Here is a 27,327-nt window from a genome sequence, read left to right on the forward strand (position 1 = left end):
CAGAATAGCGCAGAATAATTTAAGGCTAAATTGGCCCCGCCCCGTTCTTCAATCTCTTCCGTGTTTTTGCCGCTGCAGCATCAGCCGTTTCAGAGTCAGCTACTCTCTCTAGCCGGCGTTAGACGGATATGTAATCCTCTCACGCTGACCGCAGTTCAGCGACGTGGCATCCGGTAACCTCGCGTGACAGTCAGCTGATCTCCACCCGTGTACACAGAAGCTCCGCGCTTCCCTGTCTGACTCGAAGTTATTCAAACAGGGAGAAATGGCTGCAAATCCGCCCAAGATAAAGATTTCGACTGCTGCTAACGAAAGGTGAGGAGCAGAGACACGTGCTAATTGTCAAACACGTTCACCTGCCTTTGATCCTTTCTTCCCTGATTTCTTACAGGCTGCAAAAGTTGAAAACCACTTTTGAAACAAAGTATGGAGAAGCCCCTCTCTTCTTTGCATGTGCACCTGGAAGGGTGAACCTTATAGGTGATTTTAGTTTATCTATGAAAAACAATTTATTTATCATTCAATAGTATTTTACTACTGTACTTGCCATTGCTATTTTAAGCCCTCTGTCCTGCATGTAACAGGAGAGCACATCGACTACTGTGGTTATTCTGTGCTGCCGATGGCCATTGAGCAGAACATCCTCGCAGCTGTCTCCCTAAACAACTCTGGGAAAGTCCAGCTGGCCAACACAAATCCTCAGTACAAGTAAGACAGTACTGAGACAGTCGTGATCACTGGTGAGCTTTCAGGTTTGCGTGAATGGTCTGGTCTCTGCTGGTTGTGTGTCACTGTGCAGGGACTTCACCGTGTCCTGTTCAGAGGCCATCGCTATAGACCGGGACAATCCAAAGTGGCATTATTATTTTCTCTGTGGAGTTAAAGGGATTCAGGTATGAGATGTTATCCTCAATCTTATGTTAGCAATAAAACTCTAAGATGGTGCACTGTAATAAAATGATTCTTCACAGCTCATTTTCCCACAATGAATCATCTGGATCTGCTTCTATTTGCAGGAGAAGTTTGGGATCGCTCCTTTAGCAGGGATGTCATGTGTTGTAGATGGAACCATTCCCCCCAGCTCTGGTCTGTCCAGTTCCAGTGCCTTAGTCTGTTGTGCTGGTCTTGTCACAATGGAAGCGAATCAGAAGTCCACGTCCAAGGTCAGTGTTTTTTAGACTGTGACAATAGTGAGTGACTGTGGCCAGTTTTTTCATTTGACCCTTACACTGTTTTCCCTCAGGTGGCGCTTGCTGAGATTTGTGCCAAATGTGAGCGCTACATTGGCACAGAGGGGGGCGGCATGGACCAGTCCATCTCATTCTTAGCAGAAAAGGGAACTGTAAGTGGCTTTCCTGTGCTGTACACCTAAACTATTTACAAAGGCCATCGAACGTGAAGCAATGCAAGAATAAACGCATGTTGGACTACACTAATCAAACAGTGTTACTTCTCAGGCGAAGCTGATCGAGTTCCAGCCTCTGAGGGCCACTGATGTTAAGCTCCCAGACGGGGCCGTGTTCGTCATCTCCAACTGCTGTGTGGAGATGAACAAAGCTGCTTCTTCTCATTTCAACATCCGCGTGGTGGAGTGTCGCATCGCCACCAAGGTGAAGCGGGGCGGACGGAGCCATCAGACCCGTTCCCTGTGAACGTCAGACGAGTTAACGCTAAACCGTCCGGTGTATCGTGATCTAGGTGCTGGCGCAGGCGAAGGCGCTGGATTCTAGCAAGTTGCTGAAATTGGCTCAGGTCCAGACGGAGCTGGGAGCGTCACTGGAGGAGATGCTGGGTCTGGTGGAGGAAGTTCTCCATCCTGAGCCCTACAGCCGAGAGGAGATCTGCAGGGTGCTGGGCATCACGTCGGATCAGTTTTCCACAGAGCTGTTGAGCGCTAACACCCAGCATGGTAGGGCAGAACGACCAGTGGCTGTATATAACATTAACCTCTATGTTATACGTGTGTATATACCTGCTGCCTCTGTCACAGTAACACATTTTAAGCTGCACCAGCGAGCCAAGCACGTGTACGGTGAAGCTGCACGGGTGCTGAAGTTTAAGAGCGTGTGTGACTCAGAACCTGCTGGATCCGTGCGGCTGCTTGGAGACTTGATGAACCAGAGCCACGCAAGCTGCAGAGACATGTATGAGTGCAGCTGCCCTGAGCTGGATCAGCTGGTGGACATCTGTCTGTGAGTGCAGCAGCAGCAGATATGTGTTATTTTATGTTTTATTTTACATTATGATAAACCGCTGTCTTCTCTTGTTCGCTGCAGGAGGTCTGGAGCTGTGGGTTCACGGCTGACTGGCGCGGGCTGGGGAGGATGTGCCGTCTCGATGGTTCCCAGTGAGAAGGTGGAGGCTTTTTTACAGGCTGTGAGGGAGGCCTACTACCTCCCGGATCCGCGCAGAGCAGCGATGGAGAAGCAAAGTTTATTCGTCTCAAAGCCGGGTGGAGGAGCCGCAATTTTCCTTGAGGAGTGAAATTTATCAGATGGGTGCATAGCTGATTATACAGTTATACAGCTCGGGTTGAAATTACATTTGTCTAGGGAAATTAATGATGTTTTTTTACATTTATAAGTGGATTGTAAAAAATCTAAAGGAGTAAAAGGGCCAAACGTGACTGTTTTTTACATGATATGTGCTTTTTATCACGAATGATTGGGGATGTGTAATTAACGGGTTATGACTGTTTACTGTAAAGAACTGGAAACAAAATAAACACATGTAATATGTATATATAAAAGATAGCATCCTTTATTATATAACATATAACGTAACGTTACAGTCATTCTTGCTTCTGTTGTCTTGTGCAGGTTGGTTTTATGTTTACAGACGGTTGTGATCATGTGATCACAGCATTAGTTTTTACATTAGAACAGAGGCGCTCATAGTGTAAGGCACACATCTATATCACATAGTACCTCATATTTCTTTTCCCGTCACTTTATCTCATCCAACCCGTTTTATCTGTCAGTACTAAACAAAATATCTAAAACAAATTTTCTTGTATTCCTCCTTATCCACATTGCTATTGTTTCAGCTCAAGTAAACCATAAATATCAAATAAGCATGATAGAGATTCTCAGATATCGGTGTGAGGTTATCGAGGAGCTGAGTCAAACAAACTGGATGTTTTTATTATTACAGTAGGTGGAATTTTCATGTTGAAGCTGTTGAGATAAGTAGCAAAACCTTTTCATGAGTAAAAGTCCAGTTGCTGTGACTCAGCTTCGAGATGAGACGAATCAGGACCCTACAAGGCTCAGCACAAGGAATGAGGATCTCAGCCTCACATCTACAAGTGCCAAGTGTTAAAAACGCCATATACCATAGGAACATGAGTTCTGTTTAATGATATATACACTGGAAATAATTCAAATGAAAACATCTAAAATTGTAAATGGAGATTTTAAGTAAAACATTAAATTGTGCTTGTCATATTCAGCAGCTTCACTTCAGTATTTACAGAAACACTTGTTATTAGCACTTTGGATGTAGTTTCAGAGGAAACATGAGTGCATAGGTTTAACTTATGAATTTCAATTTATCTTATTAATGGTGCTTTTGTGCTTATGTCAGCTGCTGCCTTGCCTTTGATCTAGTCATTCGTGTGCAATTACCACAGTGCTTTGTACCAGCTAAGGCTTATTGTATATGTCGGTGTGCTCAAATTGTGTCTTTATTACAAAAAGAAGGCAGCCATTGTAATAGTAAATGATTCCACCTGCAGCAGGAGGACCAATAGTTCTTGAGCCGCAGCTAGACATGCATAATGTTTTTGAGTTATGCTGACAGATATTTGCAAATTAAAACTAGATCTTTTATGTAAACTTGAAGGTTTTTTCATTTTCAGTCATTTTACAAATGGTTCCTCTAAATAATCATGGATCAACTTGAATCGCACATAAAAATGAGGTACGCCTGTGTTGTTAGATTAGAGTACGAATCTACTCGCATCTTGTGCTTGGTCTGTGGGATCCCTCCCATCCGTCACACAGACTCCACATCAAGCTGTGGAGGCTGTGTGTGTCTGTTAGCGCTTTCCGGCGCTCGGATGCTCTTTTCCTCAGAGACGCACGACACCTCGTTCCTCCTCTTCAGCATGTTGTCCATCCAGCTGGAGCCGTGTGGCGTTCCGTCAGGGGAGTGAGCAGGAGAGACTGTGCTCGTCCTCATGTTCTTGCCTGACGTGATCAGCTCCCCGTAGCCCTGCTGGTGGGAGAAGGCGTAGGCGGAGCGGCGGGAGCTCGTCCTCCGCACCCGCCTCAGGTTCTGGGCCTGAGGCCCTTGCTTCTTTCTAGACTGCTGTAGATGACGAACCTGTGGAGGCATCGACAGTAGAGCCACAAAGGCAAAGAATTATAAAGGCATCAGTGTAAGCAGCATTTTGGTTTTGTTGCTGCATGAGGTGTGGTTACTAATTTAGCCCAGTTAAAAGGGTCGAAAACTCTATTTATTGCGTGAATCCGTGTGTGTACCTTGTCCGTGAGCGTTGGGAAGAGGTCGATTCTCAGGAAACTGACCGCTACGCCAGGCACAACGCACACCACGGCGGTCAGCAGGATGATCAGCCACACGCTCTTCTCCGACAGACAATTGCGGGCTGTGCCTGCGAAGCACACGGTCGTCCGTACTCAGTGTTCAGGCGCCGACATTACTGCCTCACGTGGGCCGCAATCAGCCAAGCTTACCTACGAACGGGAAATGTCTCGGGAAGATGTAAAACAGGCCATCGCTTTGCATTGCAAAGAGTATGGCAAAGTACGCGGCCAGACTCCCCCAGACGAAGAGATGATTGACAGCGGTCCAGTAGTGGGTGTCAAGTCCAATCTAGGGATATATTCATGCATCACTTATACATTCATACTGTTCATTTCTTAATCAATGGGACGCTTTTTTACTCGTAATCACCTGAACACTCACGACAATGACCAAGGACGTTGCTATGGTAACGGCAAATGTTTGTTGGTCGGAGAAGTGCGAGCCGTCCTCTTTCACTAAGAGGGAAAAGGCTCCGTAGGGAATAAAGAAGAGCAGGAAGGATGTGCCCATCCCTTGGAGCGTGTACAGGAAGAACTGGCGCTTGTTGAAGAGGAGGTTTTGCTGGCCGGGTTTGTAAAGGCTCGGGTAGCGAAGGCTGTACTGGTCGTCGACATCCTTGAGGGAACAGAGACAGCATGACTGTTATGTGAAGCGTGTTCTTACTGCAAAAGGAATAACGGTGTCATAGGGTTCAGCAGCGAGGTGGCAGATTTACAGAACATAAGAAACAATGCAGGACAGTATACAGGTGAGTTGTATACTGTGGCTCTGTAGGATAATAGGTTGGAGGGGGGGGTCTGATCACACATTGGGTTGGGTTTAGTGCAGGACCTAGGTTTAGATCTTTAGGCACCTGCAGGAGGTGAATTAATAATGACAGTAATGGAAGTCTGCAGTAATGAAATATTCACCTGTATGACTTGACAGTATCTTGAAAAGAAACACAAAAAGAAAAGCATAAGATGGTTCTGGAGGTGTCCATTGGAAACTGCTGAAAAATAAATGGGCTTTAGTTCTAATTTAGAAATGAAGAGCTAAGTTGACGGCAGTACAGTAAATAAGCCAGAGCTGTGTTATCGTGATATAATTATGAGTAGTACCTGATCAAATAGTCCCATTGCCAACACTGGCAGAGATGTATAGACTATATTGAAGAGGGTGATGAACCACTGGTCATACACAGTCTGTGGAAAAAGAAACATCATGTGACAAACATGACTCAAACCCCATCCAGGCTTCATCTTATTCACACGGTTCTTACCTGAGCTGAGAAGCCGCAGAAGAAGCCGTACCAGAAGTGCACCAGCGTGAAGGCGAAGTTCTTGTAGATGAAGTAACACAGGAAATTGCACATGCGGAAGTAGGACCAGCGTCCGTGCACCAGCAACAGGCGCTGCAGGAAGCGAAACTGGGCGAAGGAATAATCTGAGGCCAGAACAGCCTGCATCCCCTCCTGTCCGCTGATGCCGACGCCAATGTGTGCAGCTGGAGGGCACGACACGTTTTAGTGTGTTGCTTAGGGAAAAAACAGCAGAGCAGCAGCACCGAGGGACAACTTAATGCTGAGTTAGAGAGAATCAGTTTAGCCTAATGTGCTGCCAGTGAGCACATTTAACAGTTAGTGCAGTGGAGAAAACAGACACTGGCAGTGCTTTGTATGAGGCCTAACAGTGAGTACATTAACGAGTGACCTGGTCCAGCGTGGTGATGGATACAGTTCAATGTGTGCATGTGTGGGAGGGATAAGGAGGGAGAGCGGGAGGGCATTTCCTATGGCTCTACTCCTATAAGCGACTTATTAGGTTTACATTGTGCATATTGAGAGGGAATTTAAAAGAGATTTCAGGCTATGTATTTGTTTGCAGGTGTAGATTCGATAAAGCCTTGAAAATGGAAATAACCATCAACAAATGCTAAATGGTGTGTTTGTAGGAGCCCTGGGAGCGTGGTTCTCTCATCAGACGCAGCATTAATGTGCCTGTGTCTCAGGCCTGATCGATCCCAACACTTACTCCTGATCATGCTGACGTCGTTGGCTCCATCCCCTATGGCCAGAGTAATGGCCCTCTTGTGGCTCTTCACCAGCTCCACCACCTGAGCCTTCTGCATGGGGGTGACCCGGCAGCAGATCACCGTCTTACACAGGCAGGCCAGATCCAGCAAGGTGCGCTCCAGCTGCGGCTCCAGAGCGTGGGCCTGCAGGAGGATCACACGCATCGCACGTTGAACCAGGCATCCGCCCCCCCGCAGAGCCAGCACCCTGCCACGGCGTGATGCGGTGGTTTCACCGGGGGTGCTGTGACTCATGCACACGGCTCAGAGCGCCGTGAGGGAGCAACTAAATGGACCTTAATGAAAACCTGTAATGGAGCTGCAGGCTCTGTGCAACACAGCAGTTCTCAGCTCATTACAGGCTCAGCAGCAGCCGCTGGGAAGCGACGCACAGCAGGGGGGCGACGCAAGCGCAACACAGGAGAGAGGTTCAGCAACACGCCGGAGAATCTCACCAAACTGTGCCCATTGATGACTAGGGCGTATTCCGCGATGAGGGTTTCTTCAAACACAGAGTCGTCTGCAAGCACGTCTGTCTTCCCCACGTCTCCTGCAGCGCTGGTCACACGACTCAGGCCCAGGATGCGTTCCTTAGCGTTCCTGAGGAGAACGCGCGATGCTCAACGTCAGCATCAGCCATTGAGCTGCAGGCGAAAGCAAAACGGATGCGTCACCTGAGCTGCTGCTGCACCTCCAGCACGGTGTAGCCAGAGATCACGAACACCTCGTTCATGTCGTCCCGCAGCAGGTTGCAGGAGTAGCCGATGTTCATCGCCGTCTCTGAAACATCAGGCACAAGTTGTTACCAGACTGTTTTTAAAAAGTGTTCCGGTTAATGAATGAAGTTACCGAGTTTGTCTCCTGTGAGGACCCAGATCTTGATATCGGCTAGGTTTAGGCGGGCGATGGTCTCGGGGACTCCTTCCTGAAGTTTGTCCTCTATTGCCGTGGCCCCTAGGAGCTTGAACCAGGACAGAGGTCAGTCTGCGGAGGCTGCGTCAGGACGTGAAGGAAGGTTCGTCGGCGTTACCTTCAGGCCCTGCTCTATCTCCTCATAGAGAACAGCCAGCTGATCTTCACGATTCTCAATGACAGTGCTGGCGAACAGAAGCTTCTTCATCCAGACCTCAAAATAGTCTTCATCAAGATCCTTGTAAGCCAGAGCTAGCGTTCGAAGCCCTTCTCCCGCAAATTCCTGCAGAGAACACGAGTGGAAACAACACACTAGTCTGTCATTCAGCTGATCCGTTTTATGTGGGATGATTCAAGGCATACAGTAGAACTGGGATCTAGCTATTGAGCCAAATGTTCAATGTTCACCTACAATCACAACCTGCTGCAGCGGTGATTGCATAAGAATGTTTATGTTTGTCTGGGTTATTGATTTCACGAGTCTATAAATACAGATGCACAGTGCTTTTATTGTGAAATCTTTAGTTTGCGTAATGTTATCAGGTAGAACGACGCTCACACTGAGATGTTCTGAGGTAGTGTACATGAGGTCCTCGTCGGACGGATCCAGTCGGTCAAAGATAATAGTGTCCGCTCCTTTGGAGTAAAGTTTAATGTGTCCCTGTGGATCCCTCACTGTAAAACACAACCACACACACAGACTGGTCAGATCACAACTACATGGTATGAATTATTCTTGACAAACAGAAGCAGTACTTGCTCTTAAATCTCTCCTAGTCATATATTTTATATCTTAGTATCAAACTGTTTATCATCATTTCTATGAATGGTGTGTTTGCAGGCAGAGCTAAGTTGAATGTTGCTGTTATAAGTGAAGACCTAACCAATGACACTCATTCTCTTGCGCACGTTGTTGAAGTCCAGGATGGCCAGCAGCCTGTAGGTGACGGAGCGCCCCATCTCACACAGTGTGATGGTCTCGGGGGTTCGGGACCGGAAGACAAAGCCGAAGTTTCGCGCGGCGGTGACCAGGGCACCCTCGTCCGGCGACTGGGCCTGATACACCAGATGTCCTGCGTGAGAACAGCACCGGTCAGGAGGCACGTTCTGGACCTCAGACGGTCCCGCTAGCGGTGGAGCTCCTCCTGGACCACTTCACCTTCACTCTTCTCCTCGGGCATGACGGTGTGGCACAGCGCCAGCAGCCTGAAGAACTCCTGCACTACAGGGTCCTCCAGTTTGATGGCCTCCATCAGGCTGACGTCATAGAACTTAAACTTTCTGTCGCATAGAGGGTTGAAGGAGAAGTCCACACAGGGCGTTTTCTAAAGAGACACAGACACAGTTACGACAAAACTGAAGAGTCTAAAATGAGTTATTTCTTTATTTACCTCTGTAATCTCCACCTTCTGGTCAAATTCATCATAGACGTCACCTAAAAAAAAAGGGACGTAATGAATTAAATTGAGTCTCAAAGATGATATAATACAGCTCTGCCACGGTTTAATTTTAATTACAGGACTTCATGGTTGGATGGACGGTTAGGATTTAAATCACAAGACCAAAACTAATGCTAATATTATTTTAGAGCCTTGGCTGGTGGGCTCATTGCAGCCATTATCTCTATGAAAGCTCCACACCATACGTCTGTCCGTTGATGGAGCACTTGCTGAACACCATGATGTTCTGGGTGAGGGTGCCGGTCTTGTCCGAGAAGACGAACTCCACCTGGCCCAGCTCTTCGCTCAGCGTGGTGGTCCGAGCTTCAGCCGCAGTGTCTGTCCGTCTGTGGTACATCTTCCCGTCCCAGTTAATGAAGTAACTGTGGCCGAGCCGCAGAACCTCCATACTGGACAGTTGGGCGGTAGGTCACAATATGAACACTGCTTCATAAAATGCTTTTAAATTTTTGAAAGTAGTGCATCCTTACCTGACATACAGTGAGATGGGCACCACTGTGTTGAGGATAATGACGTAGGACCAGAAGGTAAGGAAACCAGAGAAGACAGCGTTCCTCTGATACACGTTCCACGGCAAAAAGTCCTGGAAGCTTTGGCCGATCAGATTTTCCCAGACGGTGTTTCCAATGGCCAGAATCACCCCCATACATACAAGCAAGGCAAAGATCTGAAATACAAAAGCTTCACACTGTCAACCACAAAAGCTGCATGTGATGCAGGAATGTGTTGTTAGTGTCATGAGTGGAACGCTTGTTGGATTCCAGGCGTTTTTCATTTAACGTCCTACATGTTCATGGTGTTTTCACTCTACATAGACCCCTTCTCTGGACTGTGTGGGTGCAATGTTTGATTGACAGGTCCCCTGTGCTCTGTTAGCCTGGGTGCTCATCTACCTTATTATTTGAGGATAATGCACTGCACATCAACAACTCTGCTAAAACACCAAATATCTCATGTGCAAAATGTAAGAATCACATGCTCTAATAGCGAACTGAGGCTCACCCACAAAACCAGAGTGTTCATGAGTTTGTCGATACTTGTCCTCTTGAATTTTGTTCTTCCACAGTTCTGCATTAGTTTGGTTTGTAGCCCTGTTATAGATACAGGAGCACAGCGTTTGAGTGTCAAAACATGATTCATGAGCTGGTAAGGCCAGAAATCAGCGTATCATACCAGCAAATATGACCATCCCAAAGCACCACTCAGTGTTTCTGAGGACGCAGCCTCGCAGCAGCACTTTTTCATTATCCAGAGGGTATTTGTTGTCTCTCCAGTATAAAGTTCCAGTAAATTTGTCCAGCTTGTTGTTTGGTGGTTCACAAATGACTTCTCCTGAGGGACAGGGCATGAAGAGATGCAGGTTCACAGCAGACGCCAAACCACAGACCTTCACTAACATAAACACGGAGAAGGATAGGAAGCCGCGGGAAGCATTCCTTAAAGTAACAAGCATCACTTCACCATCGAAGTCCATCAGCTTTGAAAGATCCCCCAAGTCTGAGGTGACGGTCGAGGCCTGACGTACTTTCAAATTAGTCTCTCTGTGCAGGAAGAAATGGAAAAAAGCGAATTCACAAAGCTTTGTTACTATGGCGACATAAAAATGTCAAAATACATAGTTGCAGCAACTGTAAATAAAGGTCACATCCACTTTAAAAATCTTCGGCTCAATGACTCATGTTCTCACAGTTTCCCTCCTCACACAAGCGATACTGTGTCTCATTCATCCGTAGCTTGGATCCCTCACTTTTACTTTACATAACCAGTGCAGCACTCACCCGTCCAGCTCTGCAGTCTCGATATAGCACAGTCCATAGGGCTCACTACTACTGAGCAGGAGGATGTCTGCCTGTGTGAAACATTATGAAACGCTTGGTGAGAGAAAGCAATAAATCAATGCCTGCACCAATGAACCTGCAAGAAAACCCAGAGGCCTCCCGAAAGGAGCCCTTAATCATTAAACACAAACAGTTTCCTCCATTCTATGAAAATGTAGAAGATTAGTCATGCAATGCACTCACAGCCACAAACTGATTGTTCTCCAGTTTGATGATGTCTCCCACGCGGATGTTCATCCATTTCTCATTCTGCAAACTTCAAAACAAGAAACGCAAAACCTTATCATTCCAACAGACACGCGTCCTTAAATGTAACGTAACATAGCGCCACGTACCTTCCTCTGATGAGAACCTGAGACTGGCGGTTGTTGACTTGCTGGTCGCTCTTATGGCGGAACTAACATTTACACAGACATTCGTAAGTTTAGACGTTTTAACAGGGAAAATGCAGAGAGCGATAAAGTGAACCCACGTAGTCGTCTGTTGCATCTTTGACGGCCGTGATCACCAGCACCAACACCAAAGGCACGATGGTTGTGAACCAGGACAGGGAGGAGATTTCTGGAATTAACTTGAGAAGAACAAACAGCCATGGATCATCCACCTCCACAACAGACCCCCACCAGCGGAGCCCCTCTGACCTGCAGTATTAACAGCACCAAGAAGTACGCGTTGGCCACCCTCTGGAACTGCTCGAACAGGTTGATGGGCAGGAAGGTCAAGATGTTGTACTTGGAGGTTTTGATGTGATTATCCTGAGCAGGAACAAACAGGAAACGCACTGATGACATCGTTCGGCAGAAACCCGCGGCGGCCGCGCTGAGGTGGACTTACGGCGTAGGCAAATCTGTCATTGTGGTCCCGGGCGTTGGCTTTTACACGGCGCTCTTTCTCTACACACAGAATACATGATATTATCAGGAAATGCTGGACTTATGTTTTTCCAAGTTGAATCTACAATTCTTTTTAGCATAACTATTTCGGGCTTCTCATTGTCTCTTGTTGTTGGTTGCTGCACAGCAAAGCTCAGGTGTCACGTATTGCTTTGCTTCTTTACTATCCATAGACATGAATAGATCATGTCATCGGGTTCATGACGGGAAGTAAACAAATCACCTAGGACTTCACCGGATGAAACCTTTAGTGTAGATCTTGGCATGTGGCCTCTGAGCCTGTCATCGTTTTTACCCCAGGACCTGAAGGCGTGATGTCATAGCGCTCGCGTCCAAGTGATGAATTAGTCTTCATTACCATGCGTGCTCGTGTGTTTTATACAACAAAACAAAACGCCAGTCACCTGTGAGATAATGAAACCATTCATCAGAGCTCCGGCTTTTCCGAAGTGAGCGGCGCCCGAAGGAGCACCGGGCATCAGCTGTTGCTTCCAAACAAGGTTAAATCATTGTTCAATTATTCATAACACACATGCTCAGACCTGCAACAGGATAGAGCTTCTCACACTACAGCCTGTCCTCGGCCGGCTACCAGACACTAGAGGAATGGGTCATTAGAAAAAGACTATTCTATTTAAACATTCAATTAGAATAGATAAGAGTGCTTTTCTAGGACAATTTTGTTGGATTTTTACAAATGTCTGATGGACTATTTTTCTTTCTAACCAAAATAAACTCTTCACAGACATTTCAGGAAATAATTCAGACCACATTTCTGGTCATTACAGGAAGCTTTTAGAGTAAATGGCGACTTTTATTGAGACATCTTTCCCTCTGAAACATGACAATGCTGATTTATTGTTTATGAGCTGAAATACACTCAGTTTAATCGATTGGCCCATAACAAGCTCAGCTCCCTCTGTGAGGTGCATAGTAATTATAGGATGATACAAATGCAAAACAAACGCACATTAACAGAGAGACAGAGAGAAACTGTACACAATCCAATGTGATGTAGCTCTAAACCACTTCACTGCACTGACTCCCATGTTGGATGAGATGAAGTAGATCCGAGTTATCATTTACATGTATTCTTCTTCATTGTGGATACGTTTGATGAATTAGTCTAATTTATACATAAATACATCATCTAAATCATCTGAATCCAGATCATAGAGATGTGTGTCTTACCAACGTGAGTGTTTCTCCTCCAGAATGCCATCTTTTACTGGGACCTCCTGAGGGTTTCCCTAAAACATGAGCGCAGATATCACATGTGACCGATGATAAACCTGGAGAGGCATTTTGCAGAGGAGCAGTGCTGGAGCGTGTGCGTTCGAGCAATGAGTCAGAGTGTGAACCGTGGTGTTTCAGCCTGTCTGAACCGACACACGGAGCACAGCGGTGTCTTGTTTCGTGTCTGTTCAGACAAGCTTTAATTACACCATCAGCCCATACAGGTAAATCCCCACTGAACGGTTTCCTTAGCAAAAGCTCTCAGGTGAACAACACTACACTGAGTGTAGCCTCTGATGGAGATTTAGACTTTGAAACTGCTCTTGCTTTGTGTGCGGATGATTTAGTTTCCTCGTGCTTACAAGTGATGTTTTCAGCACTGGTGTAAAATCGTAGTTGTGTTTGTGAAGTCTGCTCGTTCTTACCTTGCGCAACTTTGTCACGGGCGCATCCTTGTGTCGTCTCCATGTATCCTGTCTCTCCGTGGCGACCACCGCATCCCGCAGCCTCGTCCGCAGTGAACGCTGTCCTCCTCCCGGAGGAGATCACCGCACGCGCACGGACTCCGGCCGCCGCGGCGCGACGCGAAGGGGACGAGACTGCAGGTGATGGGAAATGGTGCAGGCATGAAACCAAAGACGGTCACTCTGGCGAGCGCGATTGTGGAGAAGCAGCGACGCGAGGCTGAACTGAAATGAGCGGTCGTCCACTGAGAGCGAGGACGCGCAGAGATGCGTGTGCGTGCGCGCGTTTGTGTGCGTGCGTCTCTGTTTCTTCAAGAGGAAAGTCTCCTGACTGAGGAGACGAGCGCACTCTGACACTTGGTGGTGCTGGAGCAGACGAGACCTTCCCCCCTTCTACTGGTGGGTGAACTGGGTGTGATTGGCTCAGTGGGGCATGAGTGTTCACCTGAATTGCGTTAGGAGAAAAACCTCACTAGAAAATTGAAAAATGTCCTAATAGCATAAAATTGTTTTCCTAGATAGCTCTGCTAACGTGATAGAAATATAGTTAAAGGGTGCGGCCTGTGTAGCTAAACTTAGTATAAATGGGCTACAGCATAGACAGCCCTACGCCATTTGGATATGATGAGAATGAATGATGAGACTTAAAAGAATGTTACTGTATTAGTAAACGTTTTTAAATTAATTCTGATAATGTTGTTTTATATAAGAGTATACGAGTAAAGTTAAAGCCCTTGTCTCCATACACGCATTGATGGGGATGATAACGCTCAACTGTAGGCTCAGGTTTTAAGCTCATACCTGGTATCTACTTCCTTTAGAGTAAAGAACAGAGGTCAATTAAAGTTCACAACTCATCACTTGTGTGACCAGATGGTAAATGCTGAGTCATCTGCAGCCCTTGGCAATGTTGCAGACAACAGTGAAGCATGTCAGTGAAGAGTCAAGTCACAACCTGTACTTGGTTGTATCAACAAAGTTGTAAAATGTATGTACACAAAATTTGTATTGTATGTTATATCTGATCTTAAATGAAATTAAAAGAATGATCTGATGTTGTAAATAAACTGTGACTTATTTTTTGGAAAACACTACAGCACCTTCATGGAGCCTTGACTAATATAAATGTGTTAGAGAGAGCGTGGGGTACTTTATGCTCCACTCCATTATTAGTACCACTATTTTAAACACTGCCAACTAGCAGCAAGATTAAAATTGTAAGCATTTAATATACTTCTACAAGCTGCAGATTGAATTACCCAAATAAATTACCCCTTGCCAGCCTTTAGTTATTCAGGCCATAAATGTGTCATATTACAAAAACTGGTTAGATGACATCCATTCTGACTCTACTGGCGACACGTTCGGTCCTCCTACTGATCTGATTACTAAGTCATTCATCTGATACTAACAACCAGGGCTGTTGATGGCACAGGTTCTGGTTCGGTCTGGGACACAGTGAAGGAAATTTGTGGCTTATTAAAAGAGAAAGAGAGCAAGAGCGTCAAATTCCAATTAAAGGACAGACACGTTTATTGCACCTAAAGAGCTGGTTAAGCTCGGGAATGCGAGCCATAAATAGCTGCAGCTGTTGCTGCTCGCAGGTTTATCAGACGCACAGTCACCATGACTGGCAGTTTTCTGCTATGACTCTAAACTGTGAAAACACTTCATTCGTGCAATTTCAAAACAATATAATGCCACATCACAGCCTGGAGGTTTCTACATTGCCCGTAGGTGTGATTGTCCAGCGCGCACCACGCCTCTTACTCATATGACACTTAGCAAATGACCCTGCACCAGTGACCCTTAAAATCTATAACAACAATCATTATTCAATCATTATTTTGGAACAATTCACTCTAAACTTCCTGAGAAGTTAGGAAGTTTGCCAGATTTTCTACACAAATTGTGCTTTTATTAATCCGTTTAGCGCATTTTACGCTGAAGTTATAAGCGTAATCATGCTCAGCGCTGATTGGCCAGAAAGGTCAAAGGGCGGGACGAATCGTCCAACCGTCAAATAGGATCCTGATTTCAGCCCCGCCCACGCCACTGGACTGAAGGGTGTAGGGCACGTCGGGGTTCTCAAACTTCAGATGCGCCACTCGTACCGTCGGAACTTAGAGAAGACAGCTCTGATTAAACCCTTCAGACACCTGGTTTGGGTCGGACATAAAGCCGACAGTGGACCGCAGTGGTGAGTTTGGCGTGTGCGGCTCTTTCCACGTTGCAGTGCTGAAACGTGTGTGCTGTTATCTCGTCTATGCCTGTGCAGGAATGAGTGTTATGGAGGCTATCTTAGCTAACTAGCTAGCTTATTACAGTACGTGACGTGCTGCAGGTACAGCGATACAGAAGTCATTCTGCACCAAATAAGAAAAGAGAAAGTAATAGCGTTAGTAATAGCAATAGTAATAGTAAGTAATAGGAAAAAACAACAGTTAGTGCACTGCGGTCAAGTGAGCCGTCGTTTGTTCATCCGTCGTTCAGCCAGCCGCGCTTCAGAAACGTCTTGCGCCCGTATTACGCGCTTTACAGCAGAGAACAAAACACGCTCGTCGCGACTTCCTCTTTTCATAGCGACACGTCTGGTCTGTTCAAAATATTGAAAAATACGAAACAAAATATTGCATATATAGAAAAACTGTCGCCTAATGAAGATCTGTATACTTTTACTGTAAAATTAAGCATTTATTATTATTTAAAACTACCATGTCATACTGTGAAACTTTTATAATTAATAACTTAACTTTGGTGCATAGTTCCAGGCTCAGACCACTTTCCCCTTGTTCTACTAGAGGTGTACTATCACCACACAAAGATTTGTGTATTTTTACTGTATAGTTTTGGATTTATTAGTATTCAAAACTACCAGTTCATACTGTAATACAGTCAACTTTGATCATTAATAACTTGACTTTGGTGCATAGTTCCAGGCTCAGACCACTTTCCCCTTGTTCTACTAGAAGTGTACTATCACCACACAAAGATTCATGTATTTTTACTGTATAGTTTATGATTTATTAGTATTCAAATCTACCATGTCATACTGTAACTGTATGGGCCGTATAGTCAACTTTAATCGTTAATAACTAGACTTTGGTGCATAGTTCCAGGCCCAGACCACTTTCCCCTTGTTCTACTAGATGTGTACTATCATCACACAAAGATTCGTGTATTTTTACTGTATAGTTTATGATTTATTAGTACTTGAAAGTACTATGTCATACTGTAATACAGTCAACTTTGATCATTAATAACTTGACTTTGGTGCATAGTTCCAGGCCCAGACCACTTTTCCCTTGTTCTACTAGATGTGTACTATCATCCCACAAAGATTCGTGTATTTTTACTGTATAGTTTTGGATTTATTAGTACTTGAAAGTACTATGTCATACTGTAATACAGTCAACTTTGATAATCAATAACTTGACTTTGGTGCATAGTTCCAGGCTCAGACCACTTTCCCCTTGTTCTACTAGATGTGTACTATCACCCCACAAAAAGTCATGTATTTTTACTGTATAGTTTATGATTTATTAGTACTTGAAAGTACTATGTCATACTGTAATACAGTCAACTTTGATCATTAATAACTTGACTTTGGTGCATAGTTCCAGGCCCAGACCACTTTCCCCTTGTTCTACTAGATGTGTACTATTACCCCACAAAAATCCATGTATTTTTACTGTATAGTTTATGATTTATTAGTACTTGAAAGTACTATGTCATACTGTAATACAGTCAACTTTGATCATTAATAACTTGACTTTGGTGCATAGTTCCAGGCTCAGACCACTTTCCCCTTGTTCTACTAGATGTGTACTATTACCCCACAAAAATTCATGTATTTTTACTGTATAGTTTATGATTTATTAGTACTTGAAAGTACTATGTCATACTGTAATACAGTCAACTTTGATCATTAATAACTTGACTTTGGTGCATAGTTCCAGGCCCAGACCACTTTCCCCTTGTTCTACTAGATGTGTACTATCATCACACAAAAATTCATGTATTTTTACTGTATAGTTTATGATTTATTAGTACTTGAAAGTACTATGTCATACTGTAATACAGTCAACTTTGATCATTAATAACTTGACTTTGGTGCATAGTTCCAGGCTCAGACCACTTTCCCCTTGTTCTACTAGATGTGTACTATTACACCACAAAGATCTGTATATTTTTACTGTATAGTTTATGATTTATTAGTACTTGAAAGTACTATGTCATACTGTAACTGTATGGGCCGTATAGTCAACTTTAATCGTTAATAACTAGACTTTGGTGCATAGTTCCAGGCCCAGACCACTTTCCCCTTGTTCTACTAGAGGTGTACTATTACCCCACAAAGATTTGTGTATTTTTACTGTATAGTTTATGATTTATTAGTACTTGAAAGTACTATGTCATACTGTAATACAGTCAACTTTGATAATCAATAACTTGACTTTGGTGCATAGTTCCAGGCCCAGACCACTTTCCCCTTGTTCTACTAGATGTGTACTATCACCCCACAAAAATTCATGTATTTTTACTGTATAGTTTATGATTTATTAGTATTCAAAACTACCATGTCATACTGTAACTGTATGGGCCGTATAGTCAACTTTAATCGTTAATAACTAGACTTTGGTGCATAGTTCCAGGCCCAGACCACTTTCCCCTTGTTCTACTAGATGTGTACTATCATCACACAAAGATTCGTGTATTTTTACTGTATAGTTTTGGATTTAGCAGTACTTGAAAGTACTATGTCATACTGTAATACAGTCAACTTTGATAATCAATAACTTGACTTTGGTGCATAGTTCCAGGCTCAGACCACTTTCCCCTTGTTCTACTAGATGTGTACTATTACCCCACAAAGATCTGTATATTTTTACTGTATAGTTTATGATTTATTAGTACTTGAAAGTACTATGTCATACTGTAACTGTATGGGCCGTATAGTCAACTTTAATCGTTAATAACTTGACTTTGGTGCATAGTTCCAGGCCCAGACCACTTTCCCCTTGTTCTACTAGATGTGTACTATCATCACACAAAGATTCGTGTATTTTTACTGTATAGTTTTGGATTTAGCAGTACTTGAAAGTACTATGTCATACTGTAATACAGTCAACTTTGATAATCAATAACTTGACTTTGGTGCATAGTTCCAGGCCCAGACCACTTTCCCCTTGTTCTACTAGATGTGTACTATCACCCCACAAAAATTCATGTATTTTTACTGTATAGTTTATGATTTATTAGTACTTGAAAGTACTATGTCATACTGTAATACAGTCAACTTTGATAATCAATAACTTGACTTTGGTGCATAGTTCCAGGCCCAGACCACTTTCCCCTTGTTCTACTAGATGTGTACTATCACCCCACAAAGATTCGTGTATTTTTACTGTATAGTTTATGATTTATTAGTATTCAAAACTACCATGTCATACTGTAACTGTATGGGCCGTATAGTCAACTTTAATCGTTAATAACTAGACTTTGGTGCATAGTTCCAGGCTCAGACCACTTTCCCCTTGTTCTAATAGATGTGTACTATCATCACACAAAGATTCATGTATTTTTACTGTATAGTTTATGATTTATTAGTACTTGAAAGTACTATGTCATACTGTAATACAGTCAACTTTGATAATCAATAACTTGACTTTGGTGCATAGTTCCAGGCTCAGACCACATTCCCCCTGATCTACTAGAGATGTACTATCACCACACAAAGATCTGTGTACTTTTACTGTATAGTTTAGGATTTTAGTAGTACCATGTTATGCCGAAATATGGCCCTTACAGTCAAGCATAAAACCAATAAGTACTGCACTACAAACAGTGTAGTGTGTAACTTTCTTTTTTATTGTTTTAAGTCTGTATTGTGAAGAGAGAATAATTGCATTAATTGTAATCCTGAATATTTGGTTATATACATTTTGTATTTACATTTTAGTGTTCAAAACTAGATATTACAATGTGTAAGAACAGAGACGGCAATAACTTTGATAAAACAAACTCCAGACATGGGAAATGGTTTAATGAGAACAAATAACGATTTCAGTATCCATCCATTTTCAACCGCTTTTTCTTGGGGCGGGTCGCGGGGGCAACAGTCTAAGCAAACTCCAAAATTCCCTCTCTCTGGACACTTCCTCCAGTTCAGCCCAGCCCAGGACCTGTTTGCCTTGGGAGACCCTACCAGGGGCATTTAGCCCCCAACAACATAGCTCCCGGGGTCATTCAGGCACACAAACTCCTCCACCACGTTAATGTATGTTTCACACATAAATATTCAGTTTTTGACTGTTCCATGACTTTATATTAAACATTAAACATTTAGTTTCAATATTAAAAGTCACACTTTGGAGTCCTAACAGATGGTAATAAAAGGATTTAATGTGTGTGTGCTTAGCCTCACTCAGTTTTTTTATGAAAAGTGACATAATCTGGGCCTGGCATTATGCACTAAAGTCAAGTTATTCATCATCATAGTTGAATATAAGGCCCATAGAGTATTACAGTATGACCTGGAAGTTTTGAATACTAATAAATCCAAAACTATACAGTAAAAATACACGAATCTTTGTGGGGTAATAGTACACCTCTAGTAGAACAAGGGGAAAGTGGTCTGGGCCTGGAACTATGCACCTAAGTCTAGTTATTAACGATTAAAGTTGACTATACGGCCCAAACAGTTACAGTATGACATGGTAGTTTTGAATACTAATAAATCCAAAACTATACAGTAAAAATACACGAATCTTTGTGGGGTGATAGTACACATCTAGTAGAACAAGGGGAAAGTGGTCTGGGCCTGGAACTATGCACCAAAGTCAAGTTATTAACGATTAAAGTTGACTATACGGCCCATACAGTTACAGTATGACATAGTACTTTCAAGTACTAATAAATCATAAACTATACAGTAAAAATATACAGATCTTTGTGGGGTAATAGTACACATCTAGTAGAACAAGGGGAAAGTGGTCTGAGCCTGGAACTATGCACCAAAGTCAAGTTATTAATGATCAAAGTTGACTGTATTACAGTATGACATAGTACTTTCAAGTACTGCTAAATCCTAAACTATACAGTAAAAATACATGAATTTTTGTGGGGTAATAGTACACATCTAGTAGAACAAGGGGAAAGTGGTCTGGGCCTGGAACTATGCACCAAAGTCAAGTTATTAATGATCAAAGTTGACTGTATTACAGTATGACATAGTACTTTCAAGTACTAATAAATCATAAACTATACAGTAAAAATACATGACTTTTTGTGGGGTGATAGTACACATCTAGTAGAACAAGGGGAAAGTGGTCTGAGCCTGGAACTATGCACCAAAGTCAAGTTATTAATGATCAAAGTTGACTGTATTACAGTATGACATAGTACTTTCAAGTACTAATAAATCATAAACTATACAGTAAAAATACATGGATTTTTGTGGGGTAATAGTACACATCTAGTAGAACAAGGGGAAAGTGGTCTGGGCCTGGAACTATGCACCAAAGTCAAGTTATTAATGATCAAAGTTGACTGTATTACAGTATGACATAGTACTTTCAAGTACTAATAAATCATAAACTATACAGTAAAAATACATGACTTTTTGTGGGGTGATAGTACACATCTAGTAGAACAAGGGGAAAGTGGTCTGAGCCTGGAACTATGCACCAAAGTCAAGTTATTAATGATCAAAGTTGACTGTATTACAGTATGACATAGTACTTTCAAGTACTGCTAAATCCTAAACTATACAGTAAAAATACATGAATTTTTGTGGGGTAATAGTACACATCTAGTAGAACAAGGGGAAAGTGGTCTGGGCCTGGAACTATGCACCAAAGTCAAGTTATTAATGATCAAAGTTGACTGTATTACAGTATGACATAGTACTTTCAAGTACTAATAAATCATAAACTATACAGTAAAAATACATGACTTTTTGTGGGGTGATAGTACACATCTAGTAGAACAAGGGGAAAGTGGTCTGAGCCTGGAACTATGCACCAAAGTCAAGTTATTGATTATCAAAGTTGACTGTATTACAGTATGACAAAGTACTTTCAAGTACTAATAAATCATAAACTATACAGTAAAAATACATGACTTTTTGTGGGGTGATAGTACACATCTAGTAGAACAAGGGGAAAGTGGTCTGAGCCTGGAACTATGCACCAAAGTCAAGTTATTAATGATCAAAGTTGACTGTATTACAGTATGACATAGTACTTTCAAGTACTAATAAATCATAAACTATACAGTAAAAATACATGGATTTTTGTGGGGTAATAGTACACATCTAGTAGAACAAGGGGAAAGTGGTCTGGGCCTGGAACTATGCACCAAAGTCAAGTTATTAATGATCAAAGTTGACTGTATTACAGTATGACATAGTACTTTCAAGTACTAATAAATCATAAACTATACAGTAAAAATACATGACTTTTTGTGGGGTGATAGTACACATCTAGTAGAACAAGGGGAAAGTGGTCTGAGCCTGGAACTATGCACCAAAGTCAAGTTATTGATTATCAAAGTTGACTGTATTACAGTATGACAAAGTACTTTCAAGTACTAATAAATCATAAACTATACAGTAAAAATACATGAATTTTTGTGTGATGATAGTACACATCTAGTAGAACAAGGGGAAAGTGGTCTGGGCCTGGAACTATGCACCAAAGTCAAGTTATTAATGATCAAAGTTGACTGTATTACAGTATGACATAGTACTTTCAAGTACTAATAAATCATAAACTATACAGTAAAAATACATGAATTTTTGTGGGGTAATAGTACACATCTAGTAGAACAAGGGGAAAGTGGTCTGAGCCTGGAACTATGCACCAAAGTCAAGTTATTAATGATCAAAGTTGACTGTATTACAGTATGACATAGTACTTTCAAGTACTAATAAATCATAAACTATACAGTAAAAATACATGGATTTTTGTGGGGTAATAGTACACATCTAGTAGAACAAGGGGAAAGTGGTCTGGGCCTGGAACTATGCACCAAAGTCAAGTTATTAATGATCAAAGTTGACTGTATTACAGTATGACATAGTACTTTCAAGTACTAATAAATCATAAACTATACAGTAAAAATACATGACTTTTTGTGGGGTGATAGTACACATCTAGTAGAACAAGGGGAAAGTGGTCTGAGCCTGGAACTATGCACCAAAGTCAAGTTATTGATTATCAAAGTTGACTGTATTACAGTATGACATAGTACTTTCAAGTACTAATAAATCATAAACTATACAGTAAAAATACATGAATTTTTGTGTGATGATAGTACACATCTAGTAGAACAAGGGGAAAGTGGTCTGGGCCTGGAACTATGCACCAAAGTCAAGTTATTAATGATCAAAGTTGACTGTATTACAGTATGACATAGTACTTTCAAGTACTAATAAATCATAAACTATACAGTAAAAATACATGACTTTTTGTGGGGTGATAGTACACATCTAGTAGAACAAGGGGAAAGTGGTCTGAGCCTGGAACTATGCACCAAAGTCAAGTTATTGATTATCAAAGTTGACTGTATTACAGTATGACATAGTACTTTCAAGTACTAATAAATCCAAAACTATACAGTAAAAATACACGAATCTTTGTGTGATGATAGTACACATCTAGTAGAACAAGGGAAAAGTGGTCTGGGCCTGGAACTATGCACCAAAGTCAAGTTATTAATGATCAAAGTTGACTGTATTACAGTATGACATAGTACTTTCAAGTACTAATAAATCATAAACTATACAGTAAAAATACACGAATCTTTGTGTGATGATAGTACACATCTAGTAGAACAAGGGGAAAGTGGTCTGGGCCTGGAACTATGCACCAAAGTCTAGTTATTAACGATTAAAGTTGACTATACGGCCCATACAGTTACAGTATGACATGGTAGATTTGAATACTAATAAATCATAAACTATACAGTAAAAATACATGAATCTTTGTGTGGTGATAGTACACTTCTAGTAGAACAAGGGGAAAGTGGTCTGAGCCTGGAACTATGCACCAAAGTCAAGTTATTAATGATCAAAGTTGACTGTATTACAGTATGAACTGGTAGTTTTGAATACTAATAAATCCAAAACTATACAGTAAAAATACACAAATCTTTGTGTGGTGATAGTACACCTCTAGTAGAACAAGGGGAAAGTGGTCTGAGCCTGGAACTATGCACCAAAGTTAAGTTATTAATTATAAAAGTTTCACAGTATGACATGGTAGTTTTAAATAATAATAAATGCTTAATTTTACAGTAAAAGTATACAGATCTTCATTAGGCGACAGTTTTTCTATATATGCAATATTTTGTTTCGTATTTTTCAATATTTTGAACAGACCAGACGTGTCGCTATGAAAAGAGGAAGTCGCGACGAGCGTGTTTTGTTCTCTGCTGTAAAGCGCGTAATACGGGCGCAAGACGTTTCTGAAGCGCGGCTGGCTGAACGACGGATGAACGAACGACGGCTCACTTGACCGCAGTAGTTAGTGCCACTAATGCTCAAACTGAAGTAAAGTTTGTTTACATTTTTGTTGCATGTGACAATTCAGTGTATCTGACAAGGCGATTATCATTAGTTTGTCCAGCACAGAATGGCATCGTTTCATCGTCTGAGGAAGTGCCAGTCAACAGGCGTTGCTGTGTCCACACACATCACACAGCTCCACACCAGCAGCCATGCATGTGCCAAACAGCATCACAAAATGCTAGTCCTGGGTGGAGGAAGTGGGGGCATTACTATGAGCGCACGAATGAAGAGGCTGATGGGAGCTGGGAACGTGGCGGTTGTGGAGCCCAGTGAGGTAAGGATTACAGTTTGCTGTACTCCGTTTTTTTATTACTACAATAAAACATGAAAGGTGATGGTAACTCGAAGAATGTGTCTACCAATGTTTTAATTCTTTTAGATGCATTACTATCAGCCAATATGGACCCTGGTTGGTGCTGGTGCTAAAAAGGCAGCCTCTTCAGGACGTCCCACTGCAAGTGTTATGCCCTCTGGGGTGCACTGGGTGAAATCTAAAGTCCAGGAAATAAATCCAGACACAAACACTGTCCGCACAGAGGATGGAACTGAAGTATGATTGCCTTTGTTATTTGGGTTGTATTTCATCTATTGGCTTGGACTGTTATTGAAATGGAATCCTGATCTGTGTGTGTAGCCGTATATAAACTTTCCCAATCACATTACAGATCACCTATGAGTATTTGATCGTGGCCCTTGGTTTGCAACTTCATTTTGAGAGGGTAACGTAATTTTTAATCATCATATCCTGTCTCTTCCTACCAAGGTTTTGCCACTTAGTATAAATTTATCCCAGAATGTTTATGCTCCTGTTAATGTATATCAAAGGTCAAAGGTCTCCCAGAGGGGTTTGAACATCCAAAGATTGGGTCAAACTACTCTATCCAAACTGTGGAGAAAACATGGAAAGCACTGCAGGACTTCAAGGAGGGAAATGCCGTGTTTACATTCCCAAACACTCCTGTGAAATGTGCTGGAGCTCCACAAAAGATCATGTACCTATCAGATGCCTATCTCAGAAAGGTAACTACATATTGTGTGATGCAATGATATGTAGCACATTTTTAGAAATTGGTTGTGGTTTCCCACATTAAATTTGAAATATTTTTGTCTTTCTGAAAAAGACAGGAAAAAGGGAAAAGGCCAACATAATGTACAACACATCCTTACCTGTGCTCTTTGGAATCAAGAAGTACGCAGACTCGCTGTGGGACATTGTAAAACGCCGTGACCTGCAAGTAAACCTGAGGCAGAACCTGATTGAAGTGCGACCAGACAAGCAAGAAGCGGTTTTTGAAAATCTTGACAAACCAGGAGAAACCAGAGTGGTTGAGGTAATTAAATTAATATTTATTCTTTAAATTGTAAAACAATGTGATATTTTTTATGTTGTGACTGATTCTTGCACACAAATACTGCATAGGCAACACAGACTACAACTATTATCTGTCCGTAGTATGAAATGCTTCATGTCACGCCACCAATGGGGCCCAGTTTGGTGGTTAAAGGCAGTCCACTGGCTGATGACGGCGGCTGGCTGGATCTCAACAAAGATACACTCCAGCATAAGAAGTATCCAAATGTGTTTGGGATCGGAGACTGCACCAATCTGCCTACAGCCAAGACGGGTGCCGCTGTCGGTAGGTGCTGAATACAGTTCGCACAAATTAATCTCATGTTCTCTGCTTGTTCTATTCCTTTTAAGATAAATACGGTCATTATGAATTTTATTGCACAATAATAAGATTACATAAGGCTATAAACCAAACGCCAGACCCTGTAAAGCTTTTAGTCTGAGGCCCTTCTCATTAGTATTGGATTCTACCATAACTTCATTTTATTTTTGACTTTACCATTATATTAGACAAACAAATACTTTTCACTGTCCTCCAACAGTTGTTTGCTGGGGTAATTTGAATTTCCTGTGTTACTTGTGTTTGTCCTGTAATTTCCAGCCAGCATGACATCAGTTGTTTACAATATTGGGTTATAAAACAGTATTATGACCTCCTGCACAACGTCACCTTGACTGCTAGGAAGTCATTTCTACTACTTATCGTGTTTTTTTCAATGTGGTGTTCATTTAGAGTTAATGATCTCAGTCAATAGGATAGGATTCTAACAATAGAATTATCTCGTAATATAATTCAAAACATTACAAAACATTGATGCCAAATGTGCTGTCTTGTTTTTAGCTGCACAGTCTGCAGTTCTGCACCGAACAATCAGCAGATTACTTAAAAATGAGAAACCGGATAAGATAGTAAGTGGACATTAAAAATGAACTACTTAACGTTAACTTCTTAACATTGAAGATTTTAGCTTCTTTTTTTGGAAAAACATAATCTGGAACTTGTTTCCAGTACGACGGCTACACCTCGTGTCCGTTGGTGACGAGCTACAACACAGTCATTCTGGCAGAGTTTGACTACAATGGACAACCGCTGGAAACCTTCCCCATAAACCAAGCCAAAGAAAGAAGACTGATGTACCACATGAAAGCTGATGTAATGCCTCATCTCTACTGGCATGGGCTTCTCAGGTATGCTTACGTATAGCAGTAATGAATCATTCCAGGACATTTGTTTAACTTTGCTCTCTTTTTTGCATCAGGGGCCTTTGGGGTGGACCAGGACCTTACAGGAAACTCTTTCATCTTGGGATGAAATGAAACGTCATCTTGGCCTGCATACTAAGAAATATAAATTGTAAGTCCTTACAAGGAAAGCCTATGAAATCTACCATTCATAATATGTAATAAGAAGTTTCAAACTTTACTAGCTGTGGGTGGTCAGGCTTTTGGTTCCTTGACAATAAATTCAAGGTCTTGCTGCTTTTCTTAATGTACTACATCAAATCTTGTGGAAACATGAAACTGATTCACGTTTTTGCAACATTCTATACAGCCACATGTGCCCCTGGTAGCCTATGTATAAAGCCTCATCTCTACTGGCATGTGTGTTTTATTAGCTGCCACATTTTTTAAATCACAGGTGCCCAACAGAAATCATTGTCCACTGGTCATTAAAAGCATTGTGTTGATATAAACTGTTATTGTATTTTCATTACTTTAGATTAGATTATTAGTCTTTATTATTTAATTTGGCACATCATCTAGCAGAAATTACTCAGCACAACAATATTTTCGAAATTTTCAGAGAAGCTTGCACATTGAGATGCAAACTGCCAAAGTGCTTTATCTTAAAAGTCAATATCAAAAGTGAGATTTTGTTACTAAAGATTTTTTATTATAATGTTTTTTATTAATAATAACCAAACTTTATATAATCTGTACTATAACTATTAACTATGTTAATACCAAATAAATAAATTGGATGTGTGGATGCTTAAGTA

The 27,327-nt window shown here is 42.0% G+C and overlaps 3 protein-coding genes across 8 annotated transcripts; 2 read left to right on the forward strand and 1 right to left on the reverse strand.

The window, feature by feature from the left end:
• The first annotated feature begins 117 nt into the window (after positions 1-117).
• On the forward strand, positions 118-2,749 carry galk2 (galactokinase 2). The gene is made up of 10 exons (XM_029153220.3): positions 118-315; positions 392-480; positions 585-708; positions 800-893; positions 1,017-1,163; positions 1,244-1,342; positions 1,458-1,610; positions 1,699-1,909; positions 1,991-2,192; positions 2,277-2,749. Exons 1-10 carry the CDS (start codon positions 266-268, stop codon positions 2,482-2,484), a joined length of 1,377 nt encoding a protein of 458 aa, XP_029009053.1. The 5' UTR covers positions 118-265; the 3' UTR covers positions 2,485-2,749.
• Positions 2,741-14,298, reverse strand: atp8b4 (ATPase phospholipid transporting 8B4). 6 transcript variants are annotated; one of them, XM_029153212.3, is made up of 28 exons: positions 13,365-14,294; positions 12,895-12,953; positions 11,645-11,703; positions 11,452-11,565; positions 11,283-11,381; positions 11,146-11,207; positions 10,994-11,066; positions 10,751-10,821; positions 10,434-10,513; positions 10,146-10,304; positions 9,975-10,063; positions 9,443-9,639; positions 9,153-9,361; positions 8,904-8,947; positions 8,672-8,837; positions 8,397-8,585; positions 8,072-8,187; positions 7,631-7,795; positions 7,450-7,561; positions 7,275-7,380; positions 7,056-7,200; positions 6,561-6,744; positions 5,810-6,033; positions 5,649-5,732; positions 4,918-5,163; positions 4,698-4,836; positions 4,485-4,615; positions 2,741-4,326 (listed from the first exon to the last, which is right to left on the reverse strand). In XM_029153212.3, the coding sequence occupies exons 2-28, from the start codon at positions 12,923-12,925 to the stop codon at positions 3,997-3,999; spliced, it is 3,624 nt and encodes a 1,207-aa protein (XP_029009045.1). In that variant the 5' UTR covers positions 12,926-12,953; positions 13,365-14,294; the 3' UTR covers positions 2,741-3,996. The 6 variants fall into 6 exon arrangements, 4 of the variants coding, with proteins under 4 accessions (XP_029009045.1, XP_029009043.1, XP_029009046.1 ...); XM_029153210.3 differs by having other exon boundaries at positions 10,146-10,513; XR_003786171.3 differs by lacking the exons at positions 2,741-4,326; positions 4,485-4,615 and adding an exon at positions 5,460-5,536 and having other exon boundaries at positions 10,146-10,513; positions 13,365-14,298.
• Positions 14,299-15,443: 1,145 nt separating this feature from the next.
• Positions 15,444-27,021, forward strand: sqor (sulfide quinone oxidoreductase). The gene is made up of 10 exons (XM_029153965.3): positions 15,444-15,603; positions 24,026-24,250; positions 24,356-24,526; positions 24,642-24,695; positions 24,802-24,996; positions 25,098-25,307; positions 25,430-25,613; positions 26,169-26,236; positions 26,337-26,515; positions 26,587-27,021. Exons 2-10 carry the CDS (start codon positions 24,041-24,043, stop codon positions 26,642-26,644), a joined length of 1,329 nt encoding a protein of 442 aa, XP_029009798.1. The 5' UTR covers positions 15,444-15,603; positions 24,026-24,040; the 3' UTR covers positions 26,645-27,021.
• The last annotated feature ends 306 nt before the right edge of the window (positions 27,022-27,327 follow it).

This window comes from Betta splendens, chromosome 6, assembly GCF_900634795.4.
Source record: "Betta splendens chromosome 6, fBetSpl5.4, whole genome shotgun sequence".
Classification (NCBI taxonomy): domain Eukaryota; kingdom Metazoa; phylum Chordata; class Actinopteri; order Anabantiformes; family Osphronemidae; genus Betta; species Betta splendens.